The sequence below is a fragment of the Poromitra crassiceps genome (genome assembly GCF_964638095.1).
Source record: "Poromitra crassiceps genome assembly, chromosome: 20".
NCBI classification, from domain to species: domain Eukaryota; kingdom Metazoa; phylum Chordata; class Actinopteri; order Beryciformes; family Melamphaidae; genus Poromitra; species Poromitra crassiceps.
The window spans coordinates 7451524-7478674 of NC_139637.1; the positions used below are offsets into that span (position 1 = coordinate 7451524).

Consider the following 27151-nt stretch of genomic DNA (forward strand, 5'->3'; position numbering starts at 1 on the left):
ATGGCAACTCTCTTACTAAAAGGCAGCGCTGCCTCGAGCTCTGTGTTGGGCTTTCCAGAAAGCTCTCAGCTTCTCAGCAAGCGCCAGGATTGGCCAATGTCAACTTCAGTCTCCAGAACGATCCAATCAAATCACCCGCACGTCTATCTTCTTGCTAGAGATCCCGCCTTACAGTAGTGTCAAAACAAAAAGCTACTCGCTTGCAGCCAGACGCATGATGGCGCAACTCTCTTAGGCTTTGGTTACCTCAAAAACAAAATGGCGGAGACAGCTTCCAGATCCTTGTGAATCGATCTTCGCTTATAACTTTACTAATACTTCGCAGAAAATGATGTTTTGTACAAGAATAGACGGGGGCTAATGTCTTAACCCCTCTCTCGCGCGCCCTCACTCTTAACCCCGCATTTCTAAATAAGACGTAACGTTACTTGGTGTCGGCATACGGCTCTGGTGTCGGACTTTGCAAAAAGCTCTCAGCAAGCGCCAGGATTGGCCAATGTCGACTTCAGTCTCCAGAACGATCCAATCAAATCACCCGCACGTCTATCTTCTTGCTAGAGGTCCCGCCTTACAGTAGTGTTTCAACTGACTCTCAGAATACCATGCCAGTCGGACTTATAGTATTATTATTATTATATTATTATACTTGGAAACCGTTTTATAAAAGCAATATAGCACTCGAGCAGCGTGTGTTGTGGAATATATCCCGCTGATAAGCTGTTATCCCACGAGGCCGCAGCGGGATATATTCACCACAACACACTTGCTCTCGTGATATATTGCTTAATTATAAAACGGCTCTCTCAAATCAAGCAATCTGATTGGTTCACAGCCATTGTATAATTCCAGTAACCGAGTTCAATAACCCATGGCCATGGGTTATTGGTTGCCATGGCAACTCTCTTACTAAAAGGCAGCGCTGCGCTCGAGCCAAACAGCTTTCTCCTGATCTGCTGTATGGAGGGTCACTAGTCCTTCAAGTCTTGTACAATGAGTCATTATGGACGCATGATGGCGCAACTCTCTTACTAAAAGTACCGTAAATTCCGGACTATAAGCCGCGGCTTTTTTCCCGTTTTTTGGCCCCTGCGGCTTATATAACGGTGCGTCTTATCTATGGATTTTTTCAGAAAAAAAAAAAAAATACAAATAAAATCTCTCTTTTTTAGCACTCTTTCTAACTATAAATCCACTTCTGTTTTAATTTCCTCTCTTGCCCTCTTTTCACCACACCGCGGACACTGTGTGCACTGTAAAAATAAACAACGGTGGTGTTGTGTTATGTTGTTTTGTTGAAATGTTACGGTAATACGGTAAATGGGAGCTTCCTCAAACAGCCATCTCTTTCCCGACAATCCCCTCTGTGCGTGACCACTTACATATGGTAATTACGGTAAGCAAACGGCCACTCGGCCATCAACTCCCTCCCCCGACTACCAGGAGAAAATCACAAACTTCGGCGAATTCACACAAAGGAAGATCAAGGAATATTCACAACAAGACGAGCAGTAGAAGCAACACTCTCACTTACCATGGGGAAGGTACGCAGAAATTCACACGACGCAGCTTTCAAGTTGAAAGCAGTCAATCTCGCATTAAAAGAGGGAAACAGAGCAGCCGCGCGTAACCTGGGCATCGATGAGTCAATGGTGAGGCGTTGGATGGTGCAGCAGGAGGAACTGTCTCAGCACGGAATATTATAGGAGTGTGAAAACATCCACAATCACCAACGGGTTCCAAAACGCTGGACTGCTGCGGGATGAAGAGGATGACGCCGCCACAGCTGGCGCTGAGGGCCGTCAGAGGCTTCAGAGGCTGTTCGATGCCGACAGTGACGAAGAGGAGTTCGTTGGTTTTGAGTGACAATGAAGGAGAGAGGAGAGTGGTTGACGAAGCCACCCTGAACCTGTTCGTTTCCGACACTGAAGATGAGGACTTTGGTGGTTTCAGTACGCAGGAAGAAGAGGAAGACGAGGATTAGTGACTTGACTTCTCTGGTTACAGCCGTTTGCTGCACATATAGCCTATTGTTGTGTGATTTTGTCTGGGGATTAGTGACCTGACTTTTGTTTTGTTTTGTTGAAATGTTAATAAATGGGAGCTTCCCCAAACAGCCATCTCTTTCCCGACATTCCTCTCTGTGCACGAACCCTTTCATATGGTAATTAAACATCAAAACACCCGCGGCTTATAGACCGGTGCGGCTTATAGAAGAAAAAAATAGTCAATTTTGGTCCCGCGGCTTATAGACCGGTGCGTCTTATAGTCCGGAATTTACGGTACCTCAAAAACAAAATGGCGGAGACAGCTTTCAGATCCTTGTGAATCGATCTTCGCTTATAACTTTACTAATACTTCGCAGAAAATGATGTTTTGTACAAGAATAGACGCGGGCTAATGTCTTAACCCCTCTCTCGCGCGCCCTCACTCTTAACCCCGCATTTCTAAATAAGACGTAACGTTACTTGGTGTCGGCATACGGCTCTGGTGTCGGGCTTTGCGAAAAGCTCTCAGCAAGCGCCAGGATTGGCCAATGTCGACTTCAATCTCCAGAACGATCCAATCAAATCACCCGCACGTCTATCTTCTTGCTAGAGGTCCCGCCTTACAGTAGTGTTTCAACTGACTCAGAATGACTCAGAATACCATGCCAGTCGGACTTATAGTATTATTATTATTATTATATTATTATACTTGGAAACCGTTTTATAAAAGCAATATAGCACTCGAGCTGCGTGGTGTTGTGGAATATATCCCGCTGATAAGCTGTTATCCCACGAGGCCGCAGGCCGAGTGGGATATATTCTCCACAACACACTTGCTCTCATGCTATATTGCTTAATTATACCATGGTCTGGGTGAATACTCGATTCTGATTGGCTGCAAGGTGTCCATTAATTTGTGATAATGTACAGTGATAATGTACACCTAGCTAAATGGTCTGTTCACCGTTCATATCAATGCGCCAGGATTACGACCACGACAGAGCCGTTTGAGCTCTATACCACCGTTAACGCTTAATATGGCACTTTTCTAAGTTTAGAAAAAAAGATTAGTCGGTCAAAGTAACTATTTAGATTACCCCTGAGTGCTCAGTTTATTAAAAATAACGGCTATTTAGAAATCTGATTTTTGTTCTGGTCAGCTGACAGAAGCCGGGCTCTCAGCTGTCAACTGTCAAACCCTCTGTTTACAACTTGCAGCAAGCAGCAGCCAGGCGCTCTGGGAGAGCGCGCGCTGCCTCTTATCACTGATACAAATCAAGTCGAAGAGGAAAAAGACGAGATCAACAAAAAGAAAACAACGAAATGGGCAGTTAACAGCAACACACTGAAAGCTCTTTCACACCGGCCTTGAAAGCCGAAAAATGCACGGAAAATAGGATTCGCACATCCGATGTGAAAGTCGTGGACGCGCTTTGGTGGATAATTGTTTTACGCCTTTTGTCCCGCGACGGTAGGTAGTAACAGCACCGGGTTACCTGGCAACCCGCCTCCATTTGAAAGCATCATCGCAGCAAGCCGGAAAAGGTGCGAATGGTCAGCTCATTCATAAAAAAATTACAGGGGAAATCACCTCATGTATCAAGAAAGTGCAGGAGTGAAAGTAAAAAAAAGTAGCCTATACAATCATGACTGCAGGGACGCCAGGAGGAATGCTCCGTGCGGTTAGACTTGTTAGACGATGTTGACATTAGGTAAAATTAACGGATATAATAATAAGCTTCAGAGGGCTATAGCTGTCTGTGGCGAGTTGGTCTGATGATATTCCCCCTCGAAATCAGCTCTGTGCATTCCCTTACAAAAACTACTAACGTTAAGTAGTCATGTGCATTTATAGCCTATACTATTCCCCCGACGAACGTTATGCAGACTGCAGCTGTTTGATATGCGGGCGGTCGTGTATCGTTTCAATTTTAGTAGGACACCATATCGATCTGCCCGCCCACCATGCGAGTGCACCTATCATCCCTGCTCAGCGGACTAGGAGAAGGAGGGAAGTCTTGGTTGTTGAATGATTTCGTTCATCATACAGTAGCCTAGGCTACACAAACCTATGAAAATATTAATTTGGGCTAGGAGGAGCAGGAAATCCCTCCGTTCGCCTTTCAATCCGGGAGCGGGGGATTTCACCTGAAAGTACACCACAGCACGGGATTGTGGCCATGCTGCTTGGCTCTGTGTGAAAGCAATTTCTGTGGCAAGGGTGCGAGCTTTGCGGGACTCCTAAACGGCAATTTTTGCGCGATCTGTGTGTGAAAGAGCCTTGAGAGACATCCTTGCACAAAACATACCTGGACTCCAACTTAGAAAGCTGATGGTTTTCAGTCTCCTCCGAGCGCAGCGCGAGCATAAGACCCGCAGACGTTAATGTAATTCCCTTGAATGCGAGAATTAACGAGCCAGTTACATGGCGTTGCATTCTTAGACATTGCCGTTGGCTTTTATTTCGTATGTTACATACAATTGGCTAAATTATTAGTTAGCTTGACTCTAGAATTGTGCCAGGTGCAGGCACTAAGCGGCCATTTTATGCAATGATAGCCTAATCTTGAGCAGCCGAGGGGACTATTTTGTCTCGCCAGTTCTCAACTCATATTCAAGGTTATGAAAACTAGATTTTGATTGCAAAATGCATGGAAATATAAATGAATGGTCTTGTTTTGTTTCTTTGGCAAGTGACCATGGTATAAGCGGGTTAATGCACTTCGAAGTGTCCATTATCAGAAATTATTGGACTTCGCGGCTTCGCCTCGGACGGTTTACGCCTCCATGTCGTCCAATAATTTCTGATAATGGACACCTCGTCGTGCATTAACCCTTACATAATCAGAGTGAGAATGCAAACCCAATATCCAGTGTATTGGAGGTACTGTACAACAAAAGGTAGAAATTCAGTTTCTTCAATTCAGTTCAGTTCTCAAATGTGTTCAGAGTAAACGCTCTTCCCAAACAAATCAATAAAGGATCTCTCTCCAAAAGAAAATTAACCTACTTATCCTGTGTGCACACAGCCGACCTGTTTGGTTACATTTATATCATATAAATTAAGTAGGCTACATATAGTAAGTGCCTGGGTGGCAAGCAGGCTGCAATACTTGACAATTTAGCTGGAGCTCAGTCAAACTTTATTTAACAGAAGGGATGAGGAAGCGCTGCGTGGGTCCTTAGTAAAATCACTGAAACAGGTGCTCTTTGGTGAGGGTGGAGAGAAGCATGAGAAAAAGTTCAAGTTGGATCCTTGTAAAAGTAAAAAAATGGAGTAGAGTACAGGAAAAACTTGAAAAATCCAAGGCCACTCTGTTTCAGGTAGAACAGTTAAAAAGCCTTTATTGTGGCATGGCTAAATCTTACACAATTAAAAAGACCAACGCGTTTCAGCTACAGAGAGCCTTCATCAGGGTAGAGGCCCAACACTGAAATGCATGGCATTTCATGGCAATAGAAGTCATCCCCAAATCTGCCAGAGGAGGGGATAGACTCAAGCATCTCCTCCAAAGAGAAACCTTTTGGATTGTAACGCTAAAAGCAACCACCTTCCCTGGTTTGAATGATGATATTGATTTCTCTCCATTTCTCTGAGTCAGACATTTTTTTTGTTATTGAGATATTTTGCTCAGTTAAATTTATTTGGTTCCTCATCCTGTAGCTTCCTGGGAAGTCTCTATGGCCTCAAATGTGTAGGCTGCACAATTGTTGCTGGTCCTGTATTTAGTTCCTCCTGTCAGGTTGGAGTGTTATTCCTCCAATTCCCTTGCCCTGAGCCTGACCCGGGGGATATGTGAAGTGTACCCTTTCAGACATGAGGCATGTTGCTTTCATACATGTGGAGCATGTAAAGTAGGGTGTAAAGTAGAGAGGAGGCGGGGGTGGGGGGAATTTGGACATGAACACACAATGGGGAGTTGTGAAAACTGACCACACAGCTGTACTTCACTGTCTGAGCATAGCCTTAAAGCAGCTACGAGCAAGGTTTTTGATTTTTATTAAACAGTCTAATTTTAATATCGATGCCTCACATCTTACCTCTAATAGTAGACGAGACCAACGCAGACTAGTCTCGCTTGAACACCGAGTGAATCGGCCAGTGTTGTCTTGATGATTAGTCTCTCTGCGTCCGGGGCAGATCAGGAAGTGAAATGAAACGGTTTGCGACAGCCACTTCGGCCAAAACCACAAAATAACAAAATAACTTCCAAACAAATTGTTAGAATATAACGAGAGATGTTCGCGAGAGTAGCAAGCCCCTGGCTGTAGCGAGCATGGCGTTCTCTTTGTTTTATGGTATGTCGCTAGGCAGAGCGAAATGGTTGAAGGCAGGCAGCTGCCGTAAAACGTTTCATTTCACTTCCTGGTCTATCCGGCCCGCCGGAAGACAGACACAGACTCTATAATCATCAAGAGAGCAATCTCCGATTCACACGGCTTTGGTCTCAGCTACTATTATAGGTAAGATGTGATGCATCAATATTACATTCAGACTGTTTAACTCATTGAGTGCCAGCCACTTTTGGAAACGGATGCTCCCAGTGCCAGCCCTTTCAGAGCGTTTTCAGTGATTTCTCGAGGCCCACAGAATATTGTGTGATATTACTATATAAACACCGAACGCGCCCAAAGAACGATGAGACTCTCTTCTATCATCAGCAAAAAAAAGTTCATTGATATCATTTTCCCTTCTTATCATCAGCAAAGGTTGTTTTCACCAAAAACAGACGTTTCAAACTAGAAGCTGAGATAATGAGCCTTTTGTGAAATGAAGCATTTCAAGCACATCACTGACTCTGAAGCTAATATTTTCTGATGTAGTGACGTGGTGTAGTTGTGTGGTGCCCTGCGTGCCCCACCCCCCTCAACTGCAAACTCCTCCTCCGTGGGAGTGTCTCTGGTGGCTCTGCTCGAATCTCTGCTACCTGCGTCAGGCGACGAATCTCTGCATGGAGCTGGGATAAACTCATCCCCACACCAACACACAGCTTGCATGCCAGAGCTGGGAGAAACTCACCCCCACACCAACACACAGCCTGCATGCCGGCGGAGCTGGGAGAAACTCATCCCCACACTAACACACAGCCTAACACGCACCCAGCGTCTATTTTCGGAGCGCTCCGTTTTTGTGCGCCGGCTCCCAGCGCGACACCGAAAAGCCAAACCGGACTGCTGAGAATGGTTTGGGGCTTCGGCATCGGGTGCTGCTTTTCTGCTGGCTAATCGTGTGGAGAAACTATGCAGCAGAGACAGAGGGGCTCAGTTGTGGGAGCGGATTTGGCTGCTGTTCGCAGCTAACGTGGGCTCCAGCCAGAGCAATCTGTGCCGCTCTGGCTCCAGCATGCATCGGTTTCTCTTTCATCACGGCTTCTTTGCTGTTTTTCCTCACCTTTCTCTAATCTGGAGAGCACTGTCGCCACCTAATGGGTCCGTAAAATAGCTTGTACACCTTCAACATCCACCATATTTTTACAGGAGATGCATCAGGCTTTAATCCACGTCCCACCGTCAAAAAACGCAATTGACGTCTTTAGACGTCATTGGCACTCTACGTTACTATTTGAATTGACGTCTTTAGACGTCATTGGCAATCAATGAGTTAATAACAATCGAAAATCTTGCTCGTAGCTGCTTTAAGTGAATCGCATTGACATTCAACAAACTATCATGACATGCAGAGTCTGAAAACAAGTTGCTAAAAATAGATAATGGGCGATAACTGCTAACGTTCACGGCATATAATCGTTTGCACATAACGTTAGTAATTAATTAAACAACCCTACAACTCACGCCCAGATGCATCGATTTCCTCGAGTCTCAAGCGCTAAAAATAAAACAGGTCTTTGCTATGTTCAGTCCTGAAATGCGTCAACCCTACTAGAATTATACAGAATACAGGAAGCTAGACGTTTTTACCTTCAAAATAAAATCAATGTTGTATTGCTTAGTAACAAGAAATCAGAACGGTCGACTCACTACGGGTTAAAATTGACTTTTCGAAGGGAGCAGATATTCTTCCAGTTTATCTCTGTTCTGTATCTTTCGGATAACACACACAAAAAAATATTACACGTGCATTTACTTCATTTAACTCATTGAGTGCCAGCCACTTTTGGAAAACGGATGCTCCCAGTGCCAGAGTTTCAGAGCGTTTTCAGTGATTTCTCGAGGCCCATTTATTGATATCATTTTCCCTTCTTTAGTTATCAGCCGGAGAATATAGGTTGATTTCACCAAAAACAGACATTTCCATCTAGAAGCTGAGATAATGAGCCTTTTGTGAAATGAAGCATTTCAAGCAAATCACTGACTCTGAAGCTAATATTTTCTGACCTGAAACATCTGAACAGTAATTTCCTTCAATAAAACAGCACCCCCACCCCCCTCAACTCCAAACTCCTCCTCCGCGGGAGTGTCTCTGGTGGCTCTGCTCGCTCTGCTGCGTGTGTCAGGCGAGTCTCTGCTGCCTGCTATGGCAGGCTCTGCTGCCTGCGGATCCATGTTCGGATGGCGGCCGCTCGTCGGGGGAGTCTGGATCGGGCTCGCTGAGTTCGTCTGCGTTTCTGGGGTTTCGGTTGTGAGCTGGGATGAAGCTGCGTCCGATTCTAGGCTTTCTGCTGCGCGTTTCAAAGTGCGCTGCACCCAGAGTCTATTTTCGGAGCGCTCCGCCTTGTGCGCCGGCTCCCAGTGCGACACCGAAAAGCCAAACCATTCTCATGAGAATGGTTTGGCTTTGGTTTTCTTTTCTGGCGGCTAATCGTGTGGAGAAACTATCGCAGCAGAGACAGAGGGGCTCAGTTGTGGGAGCGGATTGGCTGCTGTTCGCAGCTAACGTTAGCTCCAGCCAGAGCAATCTGTGCCGCTCTGGCTCATGCATCGGTTTCTCTTTCATCACGGCTTTTTCTGCTGTTTTTCCTCAACTTTCTCTAATCTGGAGAGCACTGTCGCCACCTAATGGGTCAGTAAAATAGGTTATACACCTTCAATAGCTCCATCAATAGCTCCAATATTTTTACAGGAGATGCATGAGGCTTTGATCCACGTCCCACCATCAAAAAACGCATTTGCCGTCTTTAGACGTCATTGGCACTCTACGTTACTATTTGATTTGACGTCGTTCGACGTCATTGGCACTCAATGAGTTAATTGCCATTATTGCGAAGGTTATACCCTGAAGTTTCCGTTTATACTGCCTGACTTGACGCTACTTGGAATTTGCGGTTCTGCACGTGAATCTTCACAAACGCTGTGTAAACATTAAATCAAAGGCATGAACGCAACCAGATCCAGATACCCTACCTAGCGACGTCCAATACTGGGAAGCAGGACGACTCTCGCGTCCAAAAATGCTCATTAAATGTGTGTGCTGTGCGAAGCTATGCAGAAATTAAATAAGATCAAAGCCATGAGCATTTCAATCCAGCAACATGTAGCCTGTTGGCTGACACACACGGAGCAGGTTCGAGCTTCATTTGGAAAAACTGAAACGGCATGATGTTTTTTTTGCTCGCTCATTCACATACAGTATAATAATAATCTGCCACGCTGGCTTTCTGTCTCCCTCCCTCTCGGGGAGGGGGGGGTGGGACAATCCGTCCCTGATACAAGGGCTCGAGGTTGTCTTACCTCCGGATAGTAGGAGGGTCGCGGGAGCTCACATAGCTCACCAAAATGTGTTCATACATACATGCCCTCTAGATACTGTAACTCCCGAATTCCAAGGCATGTCTGAAAGCGGCTTATGGTATCGCTGTTCAGTCACCCAAAATACAAATTCTAACAGCGCCAGAAACACTCACATGTACATGTTGTGACTTGTGTACTCACCACGCGATGAAATATAAACAGTGTTGGGCATGTTACTGTAATTACTTACTTTTTCAATAACAAAGTAATATAAGGCGTTACAATTTCCAAAACAGTAATTATATTACAGCTACTAATCCAAGAAAGGCTGCATTACTACGTTAGTAAGTAATGGCCCGCCATAATGCAGTGTTTTCTATGTAAAAAGAGAAGAAAAGAAAAAGTAATCCTCACGATCTCAGGTAGACCTGTCACGCAAACATACGTCAGAGCATGGTTGTGCACAACACGGGACGCCAGCTACTTCACAGGCAGGAATTATTTCCTGTGCCTCTCTGTGGTGCATCTGAGTGGGATCAGCCTCTCACTGAACGTGCTCCTGTGTTTGACCAGCATGCCGTGGAGTGGGTGAGAGTCATTGTTCATGATGGAGCGTAGCCTGGTCAGCGTTCTCTTCTCCGACACCGCTGTCAGAGAGCTCAGCTCCAGCCCCACAATGTCCCTGGCCTTACGGATCAGTTTGTTGAGTCTGTTGGCATCCGCTGCCTTCAGCCTGCTGCCCCAGCACACAATAGCATACAGGAAGGCACTGGCCACCACCGACTCATAGAACATCCTCAGCATGGTCCGGCAGACGTTGAAGGACCTCAGCCGTCTCAGGAAGTAGAGACGGCTTTGGCTCCTTCTTGTAGAGTGCTTCAGTGTTCTTAGCCCAGTCCAGTTTATTGTCAATGTATACTCCAAGGTACTTGTAGTCCTCCACGATGTCCACACTGGCGCCGTGGATTGAAACAGGGGTCACCGGTGCCGGTGTTATGATCAATTAGGGTCCGGGTCGGGTCCGATTCTATCACTATCTATTCTATCATTATGTGTAATACCCGAGTAGACCTGTGAAGACCTCTATAAAGGATTGAACATGTTGAATCTGACCAAACATCTCCAAACAATTCCAAACAACCACAGCCAGCAACGGGGCACCAAACAAACATCTGTGTTTGTCGGAGAAGGTTTGATTGGTGTACCATGGGCTTAAGGGATACTGACCTGAGACTCTCCAGTCTACAGTGTGGACTCTCCAGTCCAGCAGAGAGCATCTTCACACCTGGATCTTCCAAGTCGTTGTTACTCAGGTCCAGCTCTCGCAGACTAGAGGACTGGGAGCTGAGAACTAAGGCCAGAGCTTCACAGCTTCTCTTTGACAGCTTACAGCAACTCAACCTGGGGAAGAATTAGCCATGAACAAGAAAATTTAAAATAGTTTTTTCTGTATATTGCATTTCATATTGAAGACATCAAGTTATGCATGCACCTACAGAGATTTATTGGAGGCTTTGACCAGCGGCAGCAGCCCCAGGAGAGCCTCCTCTGCGCGTGCTGTGTTTTCATACGTTTCTCTCGTGATCAGCGCTGATAAACATGTTCCATCCTTTATAGAGGTCTTCACGGGGCTACTCGGATCCTAGGACCTGGGCCCCGACCCGAGACCCGTACGGGTCCGGGTCCATATTTATTATGATCAATTAGGGTCCGGGTCGGGTCCGATTCTATCCCTATCTATTCTATCGTTATGTGTAATACCCGAGTAGACCTGTGAAGACCTCTATAAAGGATTGAACATGTTGAATCTGACCAAACATCTCCAAACAATTCCAAACAACGACAGCCAGCAACGGGGCACCAAACAAACATCTGTGCTTGTCTGTGTTTGTTGGAGAAGGTTTGATTGGTGTACCATGGGCTTAAGGGATACTGACCTGAGACTCTCCAGTCTACAGTGTGGACTCTCCAGTCCAGCAGAGAGCAGCTTCACACCTGGATCTTCCAAGTCGTTGTTACTCAGGTCCAGCTCTCGCAGACTAGAGGACTGGGAGCTGAGAACTGAGGCCAGAGCTTCACAGCTTTTCTTTGACAGCTTACAGCCACTCAACCTGGTGAAGAATTAGCCATGAACAAGAAATTTGAAAATAGTTTTTTCTGTATATTGCATTTCATATTGAAGACATCAAGTTATGCATGCACCTACAGATATTTATTGGAGGCTTTGACCAGCGGCAGCAGCCCCAGGAGAGCCTCCTCTGCACGTGCTGTGTGTTTTCATATGTTTCTCTCGTGATCAGCGCTGATCAACATGTTCAATCCTTTATAGAGGTCTTCACGGGGCTACTCGGATCCTAGGACCTGGGACCCGACCCGAGACCCGTACGGGTCCGGGTCCATATTTATTATGATCAATTAGGGTCCGGGTCGGGTCCGATTCTATCGCTATCTATTCTATCATTATGTGTAATACCCGAGTAGACCTGTGAAGACCTCTATAAAGGATTGAACATGTTGAATCTGACCAAACATCTCCAAACAATTCCAAACAACGACAGCCAGCAACGGGGCACCAAACAAACATCTGTGCTTGTCTGTGTTTGTTGGAGAAGGTTTGATTGGTGTACCATGGGCTTAAAGGATACTGACCTGAGACTCTCCAGTCTACAGTGTGGACTCTCCAGTCCAGCAGAGAGCAGCTTCACACCTGGATCTTCCAAGTCGTTGTTACTCAGGTCCAGCTCTCGCAGACTAGAGGACTGGGAGCTGAGAACTGAGGCCAGAGCTTCACAGCCTCTCTCTGATAGCTTACAGCCACTCAACCTGGGGAAGAATTAGCCATGAACAAGAAATTTGAAAATTGTTTTTTCTGTATATTGCATTTCATATTGAAGACATCAAGTTATGCATGCACCTACAGAGATTTATTGGAGGCTTTGACCAGCGGCAGCAGCCCCAGGAGAGCCTCCTCTGAAGCAGAGTATTTCTTCAGGTCAAACACATCGAGCTCTTTTTCTGATGACAGTAAGATGAAGACCAGAGCTGACCACTGAGCAGGGGAGAGTCTGGCTGTGGAGAGACTTCCTGAACTCAGGTGCTGTTGGATCTCCTCCACTAGAGAACGGTCATTCAGCTCATTCAGACAGTGGAACAGATTGATGCTTTTCTCTGAAGAGGGATTCACCTTGATCTTCTCCTGGATGTACTGGACCGTTTTCTGATTGGTCTTCAAACTACTTCCTGTCTGTGTCAGCAGGCCTCTTAGGAGAGTCTGATTGGTCTCTAGTGAAAGACCCAGGAGGAAGCGGAGGAACAAGTCCAGGTGTCCATTTGGACTCTGTAAGGCCTTGTCCACAGCACTCTGGTAGAGGCGTGTTAGTTTAGATGTGTCTCTTGATAGTGTTGACCACCAGGATGTTGATTGACTTTCTGACAGTAGATTGACACCAGTGTTGATGAAGGACAGAAAGACATAAACTGCAGCCAGAAACTCCTGAATGCTCAGATGGACAAAGCAGAACACAGTGTCCTCGTTCAGCCCACGCTCCTCTTTAAAGATCTGTGTGAACACTCCTGAGTACACTGAGGCTGCTCTGATATCAATGTCACACTTTCTCAGGTCGGCTTCATAGAAGATTAGGTTGCCTCTCTCTAGCTCCTCAAAAGCCAGTTTTCCCAGAGAGAGAATCATCTTCCTGCTCTCTGTATTCCAGATTGGATCTGTTTCAGCACTCCCATGATACTTGACATCCGCCTGTTTGGACTGAACCAGCAGGAAGTGGATGTACATCTCAGTCAGGGTCTTGGGCATGTCTCTTCTCTCTCTGGTTTTCAACACAAGCTCCAGAACTGTAGCAGTGATCCAACAAAACACTGGTATGTGGCACATGATGTGGAGGGTTCGTGAAGTCTTGATGTGGGAGATGATTCTGCTGGCCTGCTCCTCATCTATGAATCTCTTCCTGAAGTACTCATCCTTCTGTGAGTCAGTGAAGCCTCTCACCTCTGTTACCATGTCAATGCACTCAGGAGGGATCTGCTTGGCTGCTGCCGGTCGTGTGGTCATCCAGAGGCGAGCAGCGGGAAGCAGTTTCCCCTTGATAAGGTTTGTCAGCAGCACGTCCACCGAGGTTAACTCTGTAACATCAGTCACAATCCTGTTGTTCTGGAAGTCCAGAGGAAGTCGACACTCATCCACACCGTCAAAGATGAACACAACTTGGAACTTGTCAAATCTGAAGATGCCTTTGGTCTCAGGAAAGAAGTGATGAAGAAGTTCCACCAAGCTGTACTTTTTCCCTTTCAGCAGATTCAGCTCTCGGAAAGTGAATGGAAATGTGAACTGTATATCCTGGTTGGCTTTGTCTTCAGCCCAGTCCAGAGTGAACTTCTGTGTTAAGACTGTTTTCCCAATGCCAGCCACTCCCTTTGTCATCAATGTTCTGGTTGGTTCATCTCTTCCAGGTAAGGGTTTAAATATGTCTTCACTTTTGATTATTGTTTCTGGTCTCACTGGTTTCCTGGATGCTGCTTCAATCTGTCTCACCTCATGTTCATCATTGACATCTCCACTCCCTCCCTCTGTGAGGTAATGCTCTGTGTAGGTCTGATTCAGAAGTGTTGGGTTTCCTGCTTTAGCAATCCCCTCAAACAGACACTGGAACTTCTCCTTCAGACTGGATTTGTGATTATGTTGGCACACTCCAGCAAGAGTTTCTGAAAGTACAAATTACATCAATCAGTGGATGTTGCTGTAAATATGAGAAGTGTAAATATTAATCTGTGAATGCATACTTTTCCTAACCACATGGCATCTATTCTGCTCATCACTGGTGGACAAACAGGTCCTGACTGTGTGTGCTACCCAATGTGAAATGCATCTGTGGTGGCATTTGTTCTTAAATAATACTGTGTTCAGCATTATACACCCACATGAATAAATCAATGATTTTAGCTGATGATTCATGAGGATTGTGAATATTATTTTGCAATCTGGAATTGAATCAATCTTTCTTGAGAAATGTCTATATTTAACTAATCATATATCTCCCATTTTCCCACCACTTCCTCCCTCCATCATGTTAAAGCTGTTAAAGCCTCTTACTGCTGTGCAGAGAGTCAGCCAGCTCCTCCTGCTTCATTCTCCTCATGAAGAGCAGTGTGATGTTTAGAAAAGCCTCCTCCTCCTCCCTCGGACACTCTAAGCATTCTGGGTAATCTGGACTCAGAACCAGCTGGACTCTCTTCAGCTCTTTCTTCACAAAAGTGACAATGTTCTCCTCAAGCAGCTGCAACAGAATAACATTTGAATTAAACATTCTGAAAAATAATAATAATACTGTAATAACATCAGATCCACTGGTCTAAAGAGTGCAGCATGAAGACCTCGTCAACCAACACTCTTTATTTTACCAGGGAAGAAGTTAGTTAAGAACAAATTCTTATCTACAATAATGACCAGGAAGTAGGCAAAAGACCTCCTGATGGAACAGGGTTTGGGGAGAAATAGTCTCAACGCCAGACCCATGAGAGTTGTTACGCTGATACACTACGTTACTGCATGCTGCAGATCTCTCTCTGGGTCTGGGACACTCCCCTCAGCCAGCTGGGGACGGAAGTGAACCGTTCACTTGGCCAGTGATTGGCCAGTGGTGGATTCAGTCTCCACCACTCAGTAACGACTTTGCAATCTGCGATCAGACGACACGGGAGTAGTGTCGTCTAGACTAAAGAGAGAGTGGCGTCAGCGGAGGACCAAAATGTGAGACTCATTAGCCGATGAACAGCCAGGAATGGGTCTGGCGCTACTTTTGCATGCTAAAATAAAGCTGATAATGTACAATTTGATTCAAGGGGGAAAAAGCCCTTTCAGAGTACAACACAAACTGTCTATTTTGCTGCAACTCGGCAGTGCTGCTTAATCCAGGACCTTAATTCCTGGAACTCTTGAGAGTAAAAAACTGGTCCATTGGAGTGAATGGAGATGTCGGGACTCTTCTATCTACATGGCTCTGCACGGGAAGCGCAGCCCATTTTTCGAACCGCTCTCTCATTGGTCCTATGACCTGTCACTCATTCAATTTCAACCCGCCTAGACCCGCCCTCAAACCCCAGCAGTGGCTGTGAAGTGGCACAGACTCATTTGTGTAGTATGCGGAGCGCAGCGATTCAACGCAATATTTGAGTCTTGGGAGAGACTAGAGGAGAAACAACAACAACAACAACAACAACAGACTGTTATAAGACCAGAGTAGTTGTTTTGTAATTCAGTAGCTGCAGTAAAACACACCATAAATATGGAGTCTAGGTCTGTTTGAAGCTCCTGGACAGACTGACCACTGGGAACCTCTGACCTCTCCTGGTGGACTCTGGAGAACACATGAAGTATTAGGTCATATAATGTCACACACACACACACGCAAACACACACACACACACAGACGCACACATGCGCACACACACACACACACACACACACACACACACACACACACACACACAGATGCACGCACACGCACGCACGCACACACACACACACACACACAGATATACACACACACACACAGATGCACGCACACACACACACACACACACACACACACACAGTGAAATCCACTGTAAATTAGGGATGCACGATATGGATTTTTTTCAGCCGATACGATAACCGATAAATATCTGCTTCTCCTGGCCGATAACGGATACAATAACCGATAATTATTTCACAGCTTTGTATTTAAATAAATAAGTTCTTAACCTGTATTTTATGCACACCTGGGGTGACAAAAGACAGATGTGTTGAGCAAAGATGGATGATTTAAAAGACTATTCCATAGCTCTGATCTAACCAAATCTAACTGACATCACTACTGTGAACACAAAACAAAGAGCACTTCTGATATACCGTAATTCTTACAATAAGCGCCTGTACTCTAATTGCCGCCGGGTCTTCCCTTTACCGCCGGGTCCAAATTGATTTAGCATAATAAGCACCTGACTCATTTTCCCGCTGGGGCGTTTTTTAGAATAAATACAGTATTTTGCACTGTATGTTTTTGTGTTGACTAAATTCAGTCACTTACGGTAATGACGTTGTTTTGGAGGAAGTCAGGCGGAAGTTTCATCCTGTCAGACAGTTTTATATTTTATTTATACATGCTGTAACCGACATGATTCAAGTATGCATACCGCATTGTTTAATGCTACGGATTCCTGCAACGTGCTGGAGACGCTGTCTAACCAGGAGCAGTGGGCAACTTACGCTAACGTAGCTCAGTTGTGCCTTGTAAAAGTGCATTTCTCTCAGCGGAACAGCGATCATAAATGCAGTATGGATTATACCCATTATACTGGACATGTATTGGAAACTTGGCATCTACCTACTATTTGGTAAGTCTCCTTGTTTTGTCTAACGCTAGTGCTGCAGTGCTGTTTATTTGTTTGGCGTTAGCTTGGTAGCTAGCTACGTTAGCGTGCCTTCTATGTTGCTTTGCTGGGAGTGTCTGGCAAGCGAGACTAATAACGTTGCTATGACTTCTTTCCAATGAAACACAAACAACTGAATGTGTGAGCGGTGGCTAATGTTACTTGTTTAAAATATGGTATGGCTGTTTGGCAGAGGAAGAAGAGGAGAGCAATGAACTGATACAGTAGTTGGATGATGATGATGATGATGATGATGATGATGGCGATGAAGACGAAGGCTATCAATTGTTTTAGTTCATTCCAGTCCGTTGTACAATACTAGGCATGTTCAAAACTGCCTGTACCTACCCTCTTGTGTGTACTAAGTACTATCTCACTGGTTTAAACTGCCTGTACCTAGCCTCTTGTGTGTACTAAGTACTATCTCACTGGTTTAAATAAGCAATTTGATACTTTCCATTTTTGCTGAGCAGGCATTTCTGTTCAAAAAATAATAATCGCCTGGCTCAATTATGCCCAAATGGAAATAACCGCCTGACTCTAATTGCCGCCTGTCTTCCTTTTACCGCCCGTCTCCAAATTGAATAAGCGCCCGGGCTCTTATTGGCAGAATTACGGTAATATATAGATTGTTTTAGTAAAGTATCACTCAATTAAACAATACAAAAAATAAAGGCTTTTATTGAACTGAACCGCTTAGTCTGCAGATAAAACACAATGACAAAAGGCAGCCTAGTAATTTAGACTTTTATTGTCATGTTACTGATCTGTTTGAATTTTGCATTGAAGTGAATGGGGAAGACATGGAAAGATTAAAGATGAAAGAAAAGACACTATGTGATGTTTTCCTTATTATTGGTCTCCAAACAGATGATGGCTCTGTCCAGTTCTGCATATAGCTCAACTCAAAAGTCCCTATTTGGTTTATAGTGGGACTCCTGGTTAGCTTAATAATGTTAGTGGATTGGATTTTGGAGTTCATACTCCCAGAGCTGGAGTAAACCATATAGAATCATCTTTACCCGAAATGAAACGTCCAGGGATTGTGTGTTTAAGTGCTTTGGATACGGGGATGTTTGATCAGCCTGAGTGCCTGAGAGCAGGCCACGCCAGTTGAGCTAGTGTTCGCTAGCCACAGCAGCTAACATGAACACTAATCAAATGCATCCTCGTCAGGTTTGGTTTAACGTAACGTAATGGCCACTCTGAGACTGCTCATACACATGAGGTTACTAACTCTGTCCTCAGCAGCAGCAGCAGCAGCAGTACACAGGATGTCCCGCTTCAACCCACCACGAACACTGAGCCACATGATCCTAACAGCAGTCCCACTCCTTTGAAACCCTCTACCAAGTTTAGAGGTAAATCCTACTTTATACCTCCAAAGTACAGAAACCCATCTCTGGACATTTATTGTAGACTGGTTGAGAGGGATGCGTCTACTATCTTTAGTAAAAGAAAGGAGTACAAAGCGAGGAATAATCTATCTAAGGGACAACTGGATGACCTTAAGGCTATAAGGGATGATAAAACATTGGTGGTTCAGAGTGCAGATAAGGGGGGTGCTATCGTGGTCCTCAACCGCGACTCATATGACAGGGAAATCCAAAAGCAACTCAAACCCTCTAACTTTTACAGAAAGTTGGATCACACCCCCATTTGTGTCTTTAAGACACAGGTTCACAGCCTACTCAACCAGCTCCTTGAAAATAAACTTATCACGAAACCTGAACACGCATTTATGAAAGTTGAGTATCCAATCACACCTGTATTTTACACCCTTCCTAAAATTCATAAATCATATGTGGACACACCCCCTGGACGCCCCATAATTGCTGCTATGGGTTCTGTCACTGAAAGAATCTCGGCCTTTGTGGATAATTCTCTTCAGCCCTTAGTGACAGCCCTCCCTTCATACAGAAGGAGGAGGACACCCGTAGCACCCAGTGCATGTTGGATCTCATTGAGTGTGTACAGTGTGCTCACATCTAATTATTGTTTATATGGTGCTGTCACCGCGTCACACACCCGTCCCCAGCAACCAAGGCGAAACATGGCCGCCTCCAGTGTAGCTGTTGACTGTTTCAAATTATAACAAAACAACCACTATTGCAATTTGCAATACATGTCCCGCAAGGTTTCTGAGATTAGGGGAAAGTCTGAGCTGGCGTTACGCTAAACCAAACGTGGGGAGGAGGCAGCGGATTTGTTTGGCGTTAACGTTAGCTGTTGTGGTGGCTATGACCAACGTTAGCTAGCTAGTTGTGGCTACCTTCAGCAGGCAGCGCTCCACAAGCTTATTGTGACCAAAATCCCCACATTTAAAGCACTTCATACTCCCAGAGCTGGCGTAAACCATAGAGAACCTCATGCATTACTCAAAATGAAACGTCCGTTTGTGTCTCCAAAAGCAACTAACGCTAACGTTACATGCAAGGTAACGTGAAGCTAACGTAGTCTATAATCTAAACGTAATCTATAAGGAAAACGAATGCGCACATTTACATAAAAGTCAACATCATCACATAGTGTCTTTTCTTTAATCTTGAGGCATCATTTTTCAGTCAAAAGTGAGACGACACAGATATGATGGCGTATAGTGAGGCTTTCCATGCCTCACTATAGAACTGGCCCCAATGCAAAATTCAGACAGCTTATATGTTGCCGTCATGCCAATAAGAGTCTAAATTGCCTTTTATGTTTTATTTGCAGACTAAGCAGCTAGGCTTTCGGTTCTATAAAAGCCATTATTTTTTGTATTGACTACTGAGTGATACACTTTACTAAAACAATCATATTATATCACAATAGTGATGTCAGATTTGCTTAGGTCAGAGCTATGGAATATTAAATCATCCATCTTTGCTCACTACATCTGCCCTTTCTTTCTTCTTATTTTTTACCCCAGGTGTGCATAAAATACAGGTTAAGAACTTATGGAAAAGTCATGGAAATCCATTGGTCAAAATGTGTATGAACCCTGAAGGGTTAAATTGAGCATTTATGAGAGATTTCAAAAATATCGAGATATATATCGTGTATTGCGATATAGCCGAAAAACATCGCAATATTCTTTAGAGGCCATATCGCCCAGCCCTAATGGGGTCCAAGTAGCCGCGACACGCAACTCTAAATGGATTCTCCTTTAGAGTTGCGCACGGCTTGTCCTTCTCCGTGGAAGTCAGACCCAAAGCAAGCTCGGCTGGCTTCAAACATGCACGAATCACAAAGACAAAAGTACTCACACGTAGCCACGGGTGTCTTCCCTCATAACGGACTGGCAACGGTGTTTGTTAACTTTCAGTTTACGAGTACTATGCTTATTTGTGTAGCCGTTAACGGTATCTTTCCCTTTTCAGAGACTCTTCTTCTGGGGGCGTGGCACTGCTGTGCAGTTGAAACGCGGCCACGCCCCCAGAAGAAGAGTGGAGAAATACATATTCACGGACTTAAAATGACTTTATTTAATAAAGTCAGTGGTGTGACTGAGTGTGAGAGGAATTCAATCAATAGACAATAACATTGGTGTGTTTAAAATGAGATATTCCACTAAATATGGCTAAAACAGATTCAAACATGCAAAAAAGGCAAACTTTTCTTCGCGGCCGGCGGCGTGGGCCCACCTAAAAGCTTCGCCCCCTCTGGGCTGATAGGGTCGCTCCGCCCCTGAGAAGCGCCACTCTTAAGACCATACCATCTCCAAGGTATGATGGCCTTTTGGCCTGATCTTGTTTTCCTTATGTACTTTAAGGGCTCTATCTTCCCGACGGCGGTAATTTTGCGTTAGCGCCCGTTTTGCGCTGGAATAGCGCCGCGCAAAGCCCTAATTGTGGGCGTGTCGGCCCGCTGCGCTTCACGTCATCTCCGCGCACATCTCCGTATAGGCGGGTTTATGCCCAAAAGTATTGTGGAGGTGTGGTAATGCCTGTGGCATGTGGTCTCCTACCTAAAGTAATCTAATGTTACACCACAGACCTGTATGGTCGGGAATTATGTAGCCTAATAAAACCATGACAAACAAATTCTCATTTTTGTGTGTGTTTTCTGGAATGCAGGCTATGGTTGAAACTCAACGTGGCATTCTGAGGAGAGAAGAGTGTGTGCAGGCGCGAGGAGAGTGACATCCATGCCGTGCGTAAATGTATCCAAGCAAGGACTTCCTGTACTGCACGGAGATGTAGAGACTGTCTGCGCTCAGGCGTACGTCTGCGTTTGCGCTAAGACCAGCTATTTCCTGGCGTTAAAATTGAGAGCACCCAAGGCGATTTCTTATTTCTTATAGGTGTTATTGTAAGTCGCTTTGGATAAAAGCATCTGCCAAATGACGTAATGTAATGTAATGCGATTTTTTTCTAACACATTGCGCTGTAACGCCTATTTTGGAACGGGCAACTCCCAAACCTCTCTTTGTGCTCGGCACATACCGACGGTATCTTCCCCACAGCGCTAAATGACACTTGCGCGAGACACATGATAGGCTAGAGGCCCACCGACACGCCTGGGCCACGCCTACACCTGTGTCATCACAGCACAAAACTGGACGGTGGAGGCAGACGATAGCTTCAGACGCTGGGAAGATAGCAATAAGAGGCGCGCAAACGCAGCATAAAGGCAGCACAAACGATAGCGCCGTACAACGATAGGGCCCTAAGGGTCTGATCTATATGTATTTTTACCCTGTATATATACTTGATGGTTATGTAAACATATTTGTCTACTGTGTGTCTGTTGTTGTGCATTTGTGGCTTTTATGTAACTTTTATGTATCTTTTCTGGATCACATGACGGGTGTATTTAAACATGGCGTCTTTGTAACAATTTTTATGTCTGAGGAAGAGCAGTAGCTCGAAACGTCAATGTTGGATGGCTAAATAAAAAGGTAATTGGAGCTCCAGTGATTCACTTTGTACTGTTTTTTGGTTCCTGCACCTGCTTTATGTTTTTTGGATGTGCGCGACTGCCTCCAATACTTTTTGGTTTAACGTAATGCCAGCTCAGATGTTTCCCCTCAATAGTGCAATAGTGTTGTTATTAGGGCTGTCAGCGTTAATCGCCTGCTGCTATTTTGTCCCTTCATCGCACCCGTACTTGTAGTCAAGCTGGTCGCAGCCGTTTCCTGTCTCCTGCATGTGCAGGCATGGAGGATAAAGACAGCAATATGCTTCTAAATGGCTCGTTTTACTTTAAAGGTCCCAATTCGTGCAGCTGTAACCTCTTAAAAACGTGTGTCTCTGGTAGAGATGCTGCGATCCGATCATGTGATCGGATATCGGCGCGATATCAGCCAAAAAACATGGATCGGATCGGATCGGATTCCAGCGAAAATGACCGATCCAAGGCTCCGATATAAGCACTCCATTCCATGACTCCGCTCCAGGATTTCTATCCAGCATGCAGCAGCAGCAGCAGCAGCAGCAGCACACAGAGGCCGCGTTGAGCCTAGGATGGCCAGTAGTGATGCGCGGGTCAGGTTTTTTTAAGGCCCGCCCCAACCCAACCCATCATTGGAGCCAGCCCGCCCCGTTAAAATATCTGAAAATTCCGAACCCAGCCCAACCCAGCAGCCCGCAACGGCCAATTTAATGTAATATGTCTCCGGACGCAGGAGGAGCACAGCAGAGCTTCCAAGGTGTGCAAAGCAGCTAATAACTGTCTCTCTCCCCCCTCTCTCTCTCTCTCTCACTCACACACACACACACACACACACACACACAGACACTCACATGCTGCCGTGCGCGACAACAGTTGTAGCCTAGGCCTGCTCTGGATGAGTTGCGCTGTTGCTTTCATGTCGGTCTTTCTTCAATTAATCCATGGTCTTCAGATAGCGCGACCGACTACGCTTCCCCAAAGTGCGGATGGCGTGACCGCGCAGTGTTTCAAATAGAGGTAGCAGGTAGAGGTAGGCACTGGCAGGCTACAGAAACAGTTCTTATTCTTCCCCATTTCTTTTAATTACCTCATGCGCTCTCAATTGGCCATGTTGCAGTAGTAGGCTAAACGTAGTAGTGCAGCAGGTGCGCACACGGCTTGCAGATACGGCCAGACTCGCTGTCTGATTTCTTTTAATTACCTCATGCGCATTCAATTGTTCACAGCCTACTCACGTTGCAGTAAAGTTGACAAATAGATCACAGTCGAGTCCACAACAGAAAATCTGCGGTGGCATTATATGGACACTTCAAATAATAATTACAGCGAATAATCCTTCCAAAATGTTTGTTTTGAGAGCACATAGGCTACCTCATTGAAGCGTTTCTTTACTCCATGTAGGCTATAGAGAGTGCAGCAGGAGTCTGTCTGATTGTGTGTACCTACATGTGAGAGAGAGTTAACGTCTTTAAGGTTAATTACTCTGCGTGTTTCATTGCTCTAAATTATTTAATAATGTTGCTTTGTCACGGGCCATATCGCCCAGCCCTAATTTGATTGTTATGTTTTAGTTTTACATCAAATTAATTAGATGAACTAAATCGTTTACATACTATATTACCAAAGCACACACATACATACCTAACCCTAAAAATGTTTGTTGCCTGCTAGCTATCAGACAGAATAGAGAGACTTAAATATGTGCTGTATCGGTATCGGATCGAAATCGGTATCGAATCGGGTATCGAAATTTGATCGGAATCGGATCGGTTTTGAGCTAAAATATCGAAATCGGATCGGAATTGAAAAATCTCGATCGCAGCATCTCTAGTCTCTGGTCCATAAAACATGATTCTGGATTAATTTGTCGAAAATATAGCAACCCCGTTTGTTGTGACGGAGTTCTCACTTCCTCATCTCGTCGCTTCCCAAGAACTGTCTGTTTCTATAATATATTCAGAACTAACAGTTCCCATTGGCCGCTGAGGGAGAGCCCGCCCCAGGCTCCCAGCGGCCAATCAGATTAGCGTCTGTGGACCAGCACGCTAGGTTGCGAGTTATCGTTAACTTAACGGTTACTACGCTAAAGAGGACATCTCAAAATGCCTAGACTTACCGAATGCACCTCTGCAGTTGCTGGATCACGTACAGTTGGCGTCGCTCCAGCTAGAAGTGTTAATTTTGTGGCTATAGACAAAATGGTGCAGGTAGCTTGTGTGAGAGAGACCCGCGCAGTATGCGTGAGGAAGCTCGTGACGTCCCAAATCCCCCTCTGGGCAAACAAAGCGTTTGGGGGTGTGGCTTGGAGGAGACTGCAGGGGGAAGCTGGATAAGGACAAATCCAACTGTGGCAGTTCTGAGCATGTGACCACTCATTACAGGGAGGGCTGACAGCAGTATATATGCATTTACAAGTAAAAACAGCTTTTGCACGGAATGGGAACTTTAAAAAACTCCTAAATGGCACAGTGGACAAGTCAACAGTAGTTTGCACCTTGTGTAAAACGGAATTAAAATATCACCGAAGTACATCGAGTTTGAACTATCACCTAAAAGCTAAGCATACCGGAGCAGCTAGCGGCCAGCTAGCAGCCAACTAGCTAGCGCGAGACTTGTCATCACTCATTCCTTCTTCAGAGTCTCGGATGCGCGGTTCCTCTAACCACTGGGAGGTCGGCTCCAATGGCTTCACGCGATATACACGTTATCAATACACAGTTTCCAATACCGAGCCATTATGCCAATGTTTTTAGCTCAGACACACCCTTCTTCGGCTGTGTCATTTTGGGTTTCGACTGCTCCACAGCGCCGCCACCGAAAGTATCGGTTCTGGAGCGTGTACTGCACTGTTTACAATTGTGCATTTATTTTCTATTCAAGATATATTTTGTAGACATTGTTACCTCCTGTCTACATTGCACTTCTATTGAATTGAAAATAAATCTAAAATTCAAGATCACGAAGTACATTTATTTGCATTCATTTGATTCCCAATCACGACACACTGGTAAGAATTATTAATATCTAATTAAAAATGCTTTGAAATGCAAAATAATGGCATTTTAAACATGCAATACAAAGATTAATCGCGATTAACTATAGTTAATCGCAAGATTAATCGCGATTAAGAAAATTAACCTAGTTGTTATCATCTGAAACTGTGGAACAGCCACACTGCTGGCAGCCATGTTTGGCTCTAGTGCGCCTGGCACCAGGTGCAGCTGTGATGTCACGAGCTCATGCAAAATGGCCATATTGGATGATAATGTATTGGTCCGTTAAATATCGTGCATTCCTACTGTAAATGCTGCTATGATTATTGGATGTGATGTTTTGAGAGAAGAAACTAAATCAACAGAGTATCATGACTTCTTTCCTCTGTTCAGTAGAATCAAATAAACTCATCTGTTTTCAGTTCTTACCTTTGCTCAGTAGGCTGCTGTCCATCTTTGAAACTAATAGGATGATCCATAGACCGGTCACTCTTCATGGACACACAGCTGGGTACAGGGGAGTCTGCTCTCTTCTGCTGGATCCTGCTAAGGATTGATCAAACAGGGTGGTGGCAGTAAACATGTTAGAGAAGCAGGGTTTTGACCAGTAGGTTGCCAGTTTGAATCCCAGTACCAACTTTCAAAGTCAGAGTGAATGATTCTTTCTCCACCCTGTGCAACTACCACCACTCGACCTTGAGCAAAGATCTCAACCCCCAGACGGATCTGGTAGCTGCTCAGTGACCACCAGGGGGATAGCTCAGGGTTTGACCAAGGGGCAAGCCCACCACCTTTCCCCTGAAGATGCGGAAGTCTTTGTTTAAGCTGTAATTCCTCGAATGGCCACTTGAGGCAGGACTCAGAAGTCCTGTCGTTCCTGTTAACACATTCACTGCCAACCGTTTTTTCAATACTGTAGGTAGCTTCTGCCAAGGGTTTTTTTGAGGATTCTGGCTCATCTTTCAAGAGCCGAGGATTATTTTCTGCTAGGACTTTGTGAACACAAAATATCTCAAAAGAACTAATAGAATGTGTGCTTTCTCTGTCTAAAAGAGTTAGTTTTTATCATGTTCTGTTATGTAGGCATTAGCAGTTGAATACAGCATGGTTTCAGCGTCTGAGAAGGAAAGCTGAGAAAAATGCATTTTTGTGAAATTCGATAGAACAGTCACTTTAACTCATTCACCGCCAAAGACGTCTTTGACATGTTATCAGAAATAGCCCTCCCCGCCAATGACGTGTTTGACGTGTTTTTGTTTTTATTAGTACAGCGCGTAGTTCAAAGACTTCCCCAGCCTGTGACATGTTATCAGGTCCCTGGCATCTAAGACAAGCCGACAACACGTGAACAAACACATACCGCAGCTGTTGTTTTGAAATTGAGCAGGAGGAAAAACAGAAAACGGATAAACGCTTCTTTGTGCAGAGAGGAGAAACGCCATTGAAACGCCCCTCGGCGCGCTGCACGAGCTGGTCGCCTTCCTGTGTGCCAGCCGGGAGAAAACGGGAGAAAGTAATCCAGAGATGTGTTTGATCATCGGAGGAATGAGGAAATGATCGATCAGTTTGACGGGTAATCCAGAGGGCGGTGAGGATGTGTTGAATAGCCGAGGGGAAAACGGGAACGATCAAACAGCAGGGAGTATAGGACAGGGAGACATGGACGAGGACGGGTGGACCAGAACAAAACAAAATAAACACACGAACAGCTAACAAGGCAGAAGCGGCAGTCACAGCAGCAGACGCCAGCAGTACTCAGACCCGGAAACAACGTAACGAAGATAAAAGGGGGATCGTGTGTGTGTGTGTGTGTCTGTGTGTGTCTGTCTGTCTGTCTGTCTGTCTGTCTGTCTGTCTGTGTGTGTGTCTGTCTGTCTGTCTGTCTGTCTGTCTGTCTGCACACAAACTCACACTGAGTAAACTGTATTGTTGAATGTAAAAAAAGCACTTGTATATGTATGTACATGTATATATATATATATATATATATATATTTTTTTTTGTCATTTGTGTCATAACGAATAATATTTACATGTCTGATGTCAATACAGTTCAAAATAAAAGAATTGAGAGCGAGTTCTGCCTGAGATTGTGTGCTTTACAAAAATCGCCTTTTCTCCTGTTTTTCTTCTCAGAGAGACCTTTTGGGTGAAAACAGGGTGTATATAAATGGCTATTAGTAGAGTACAGAACATGCTAAAAGCTCACTTTTTTTTCCTGGTGAACCCAGAGACGTACATCTTCATTTTG

At 45.0% G+C, this 27151-nt stretch overlaps 1 protein-coding gene across 1 annotated transcript; it reads right to left on the reverse strand.

Annotated features, from left to right (window-relative positions):
- Positions 1-10024: 10024 nt before the first annotated feature.
- LOC310794540 (NLR family CARD domain-containing protein 3-like) lies at positions 10025-18348 on the reverse strand (the record flags this gene model as incomplete). Its single annotated transcript, XM_083656510.1, has 6 exons — positions 10025-10042; positions 10820-11015; positions 11552-11725; positions 12264-12437; positions 12533-14330; positions 18270-18348. 6 exons carry the CDS (start codon positions 18346-18348, stop codon positions 10025-10027), a joined length of 2439 nt encoding a protein of 812 aa, XP_083512636.1.
- Positions 18349-27151: the final 8803 nt, after the last annotated feature.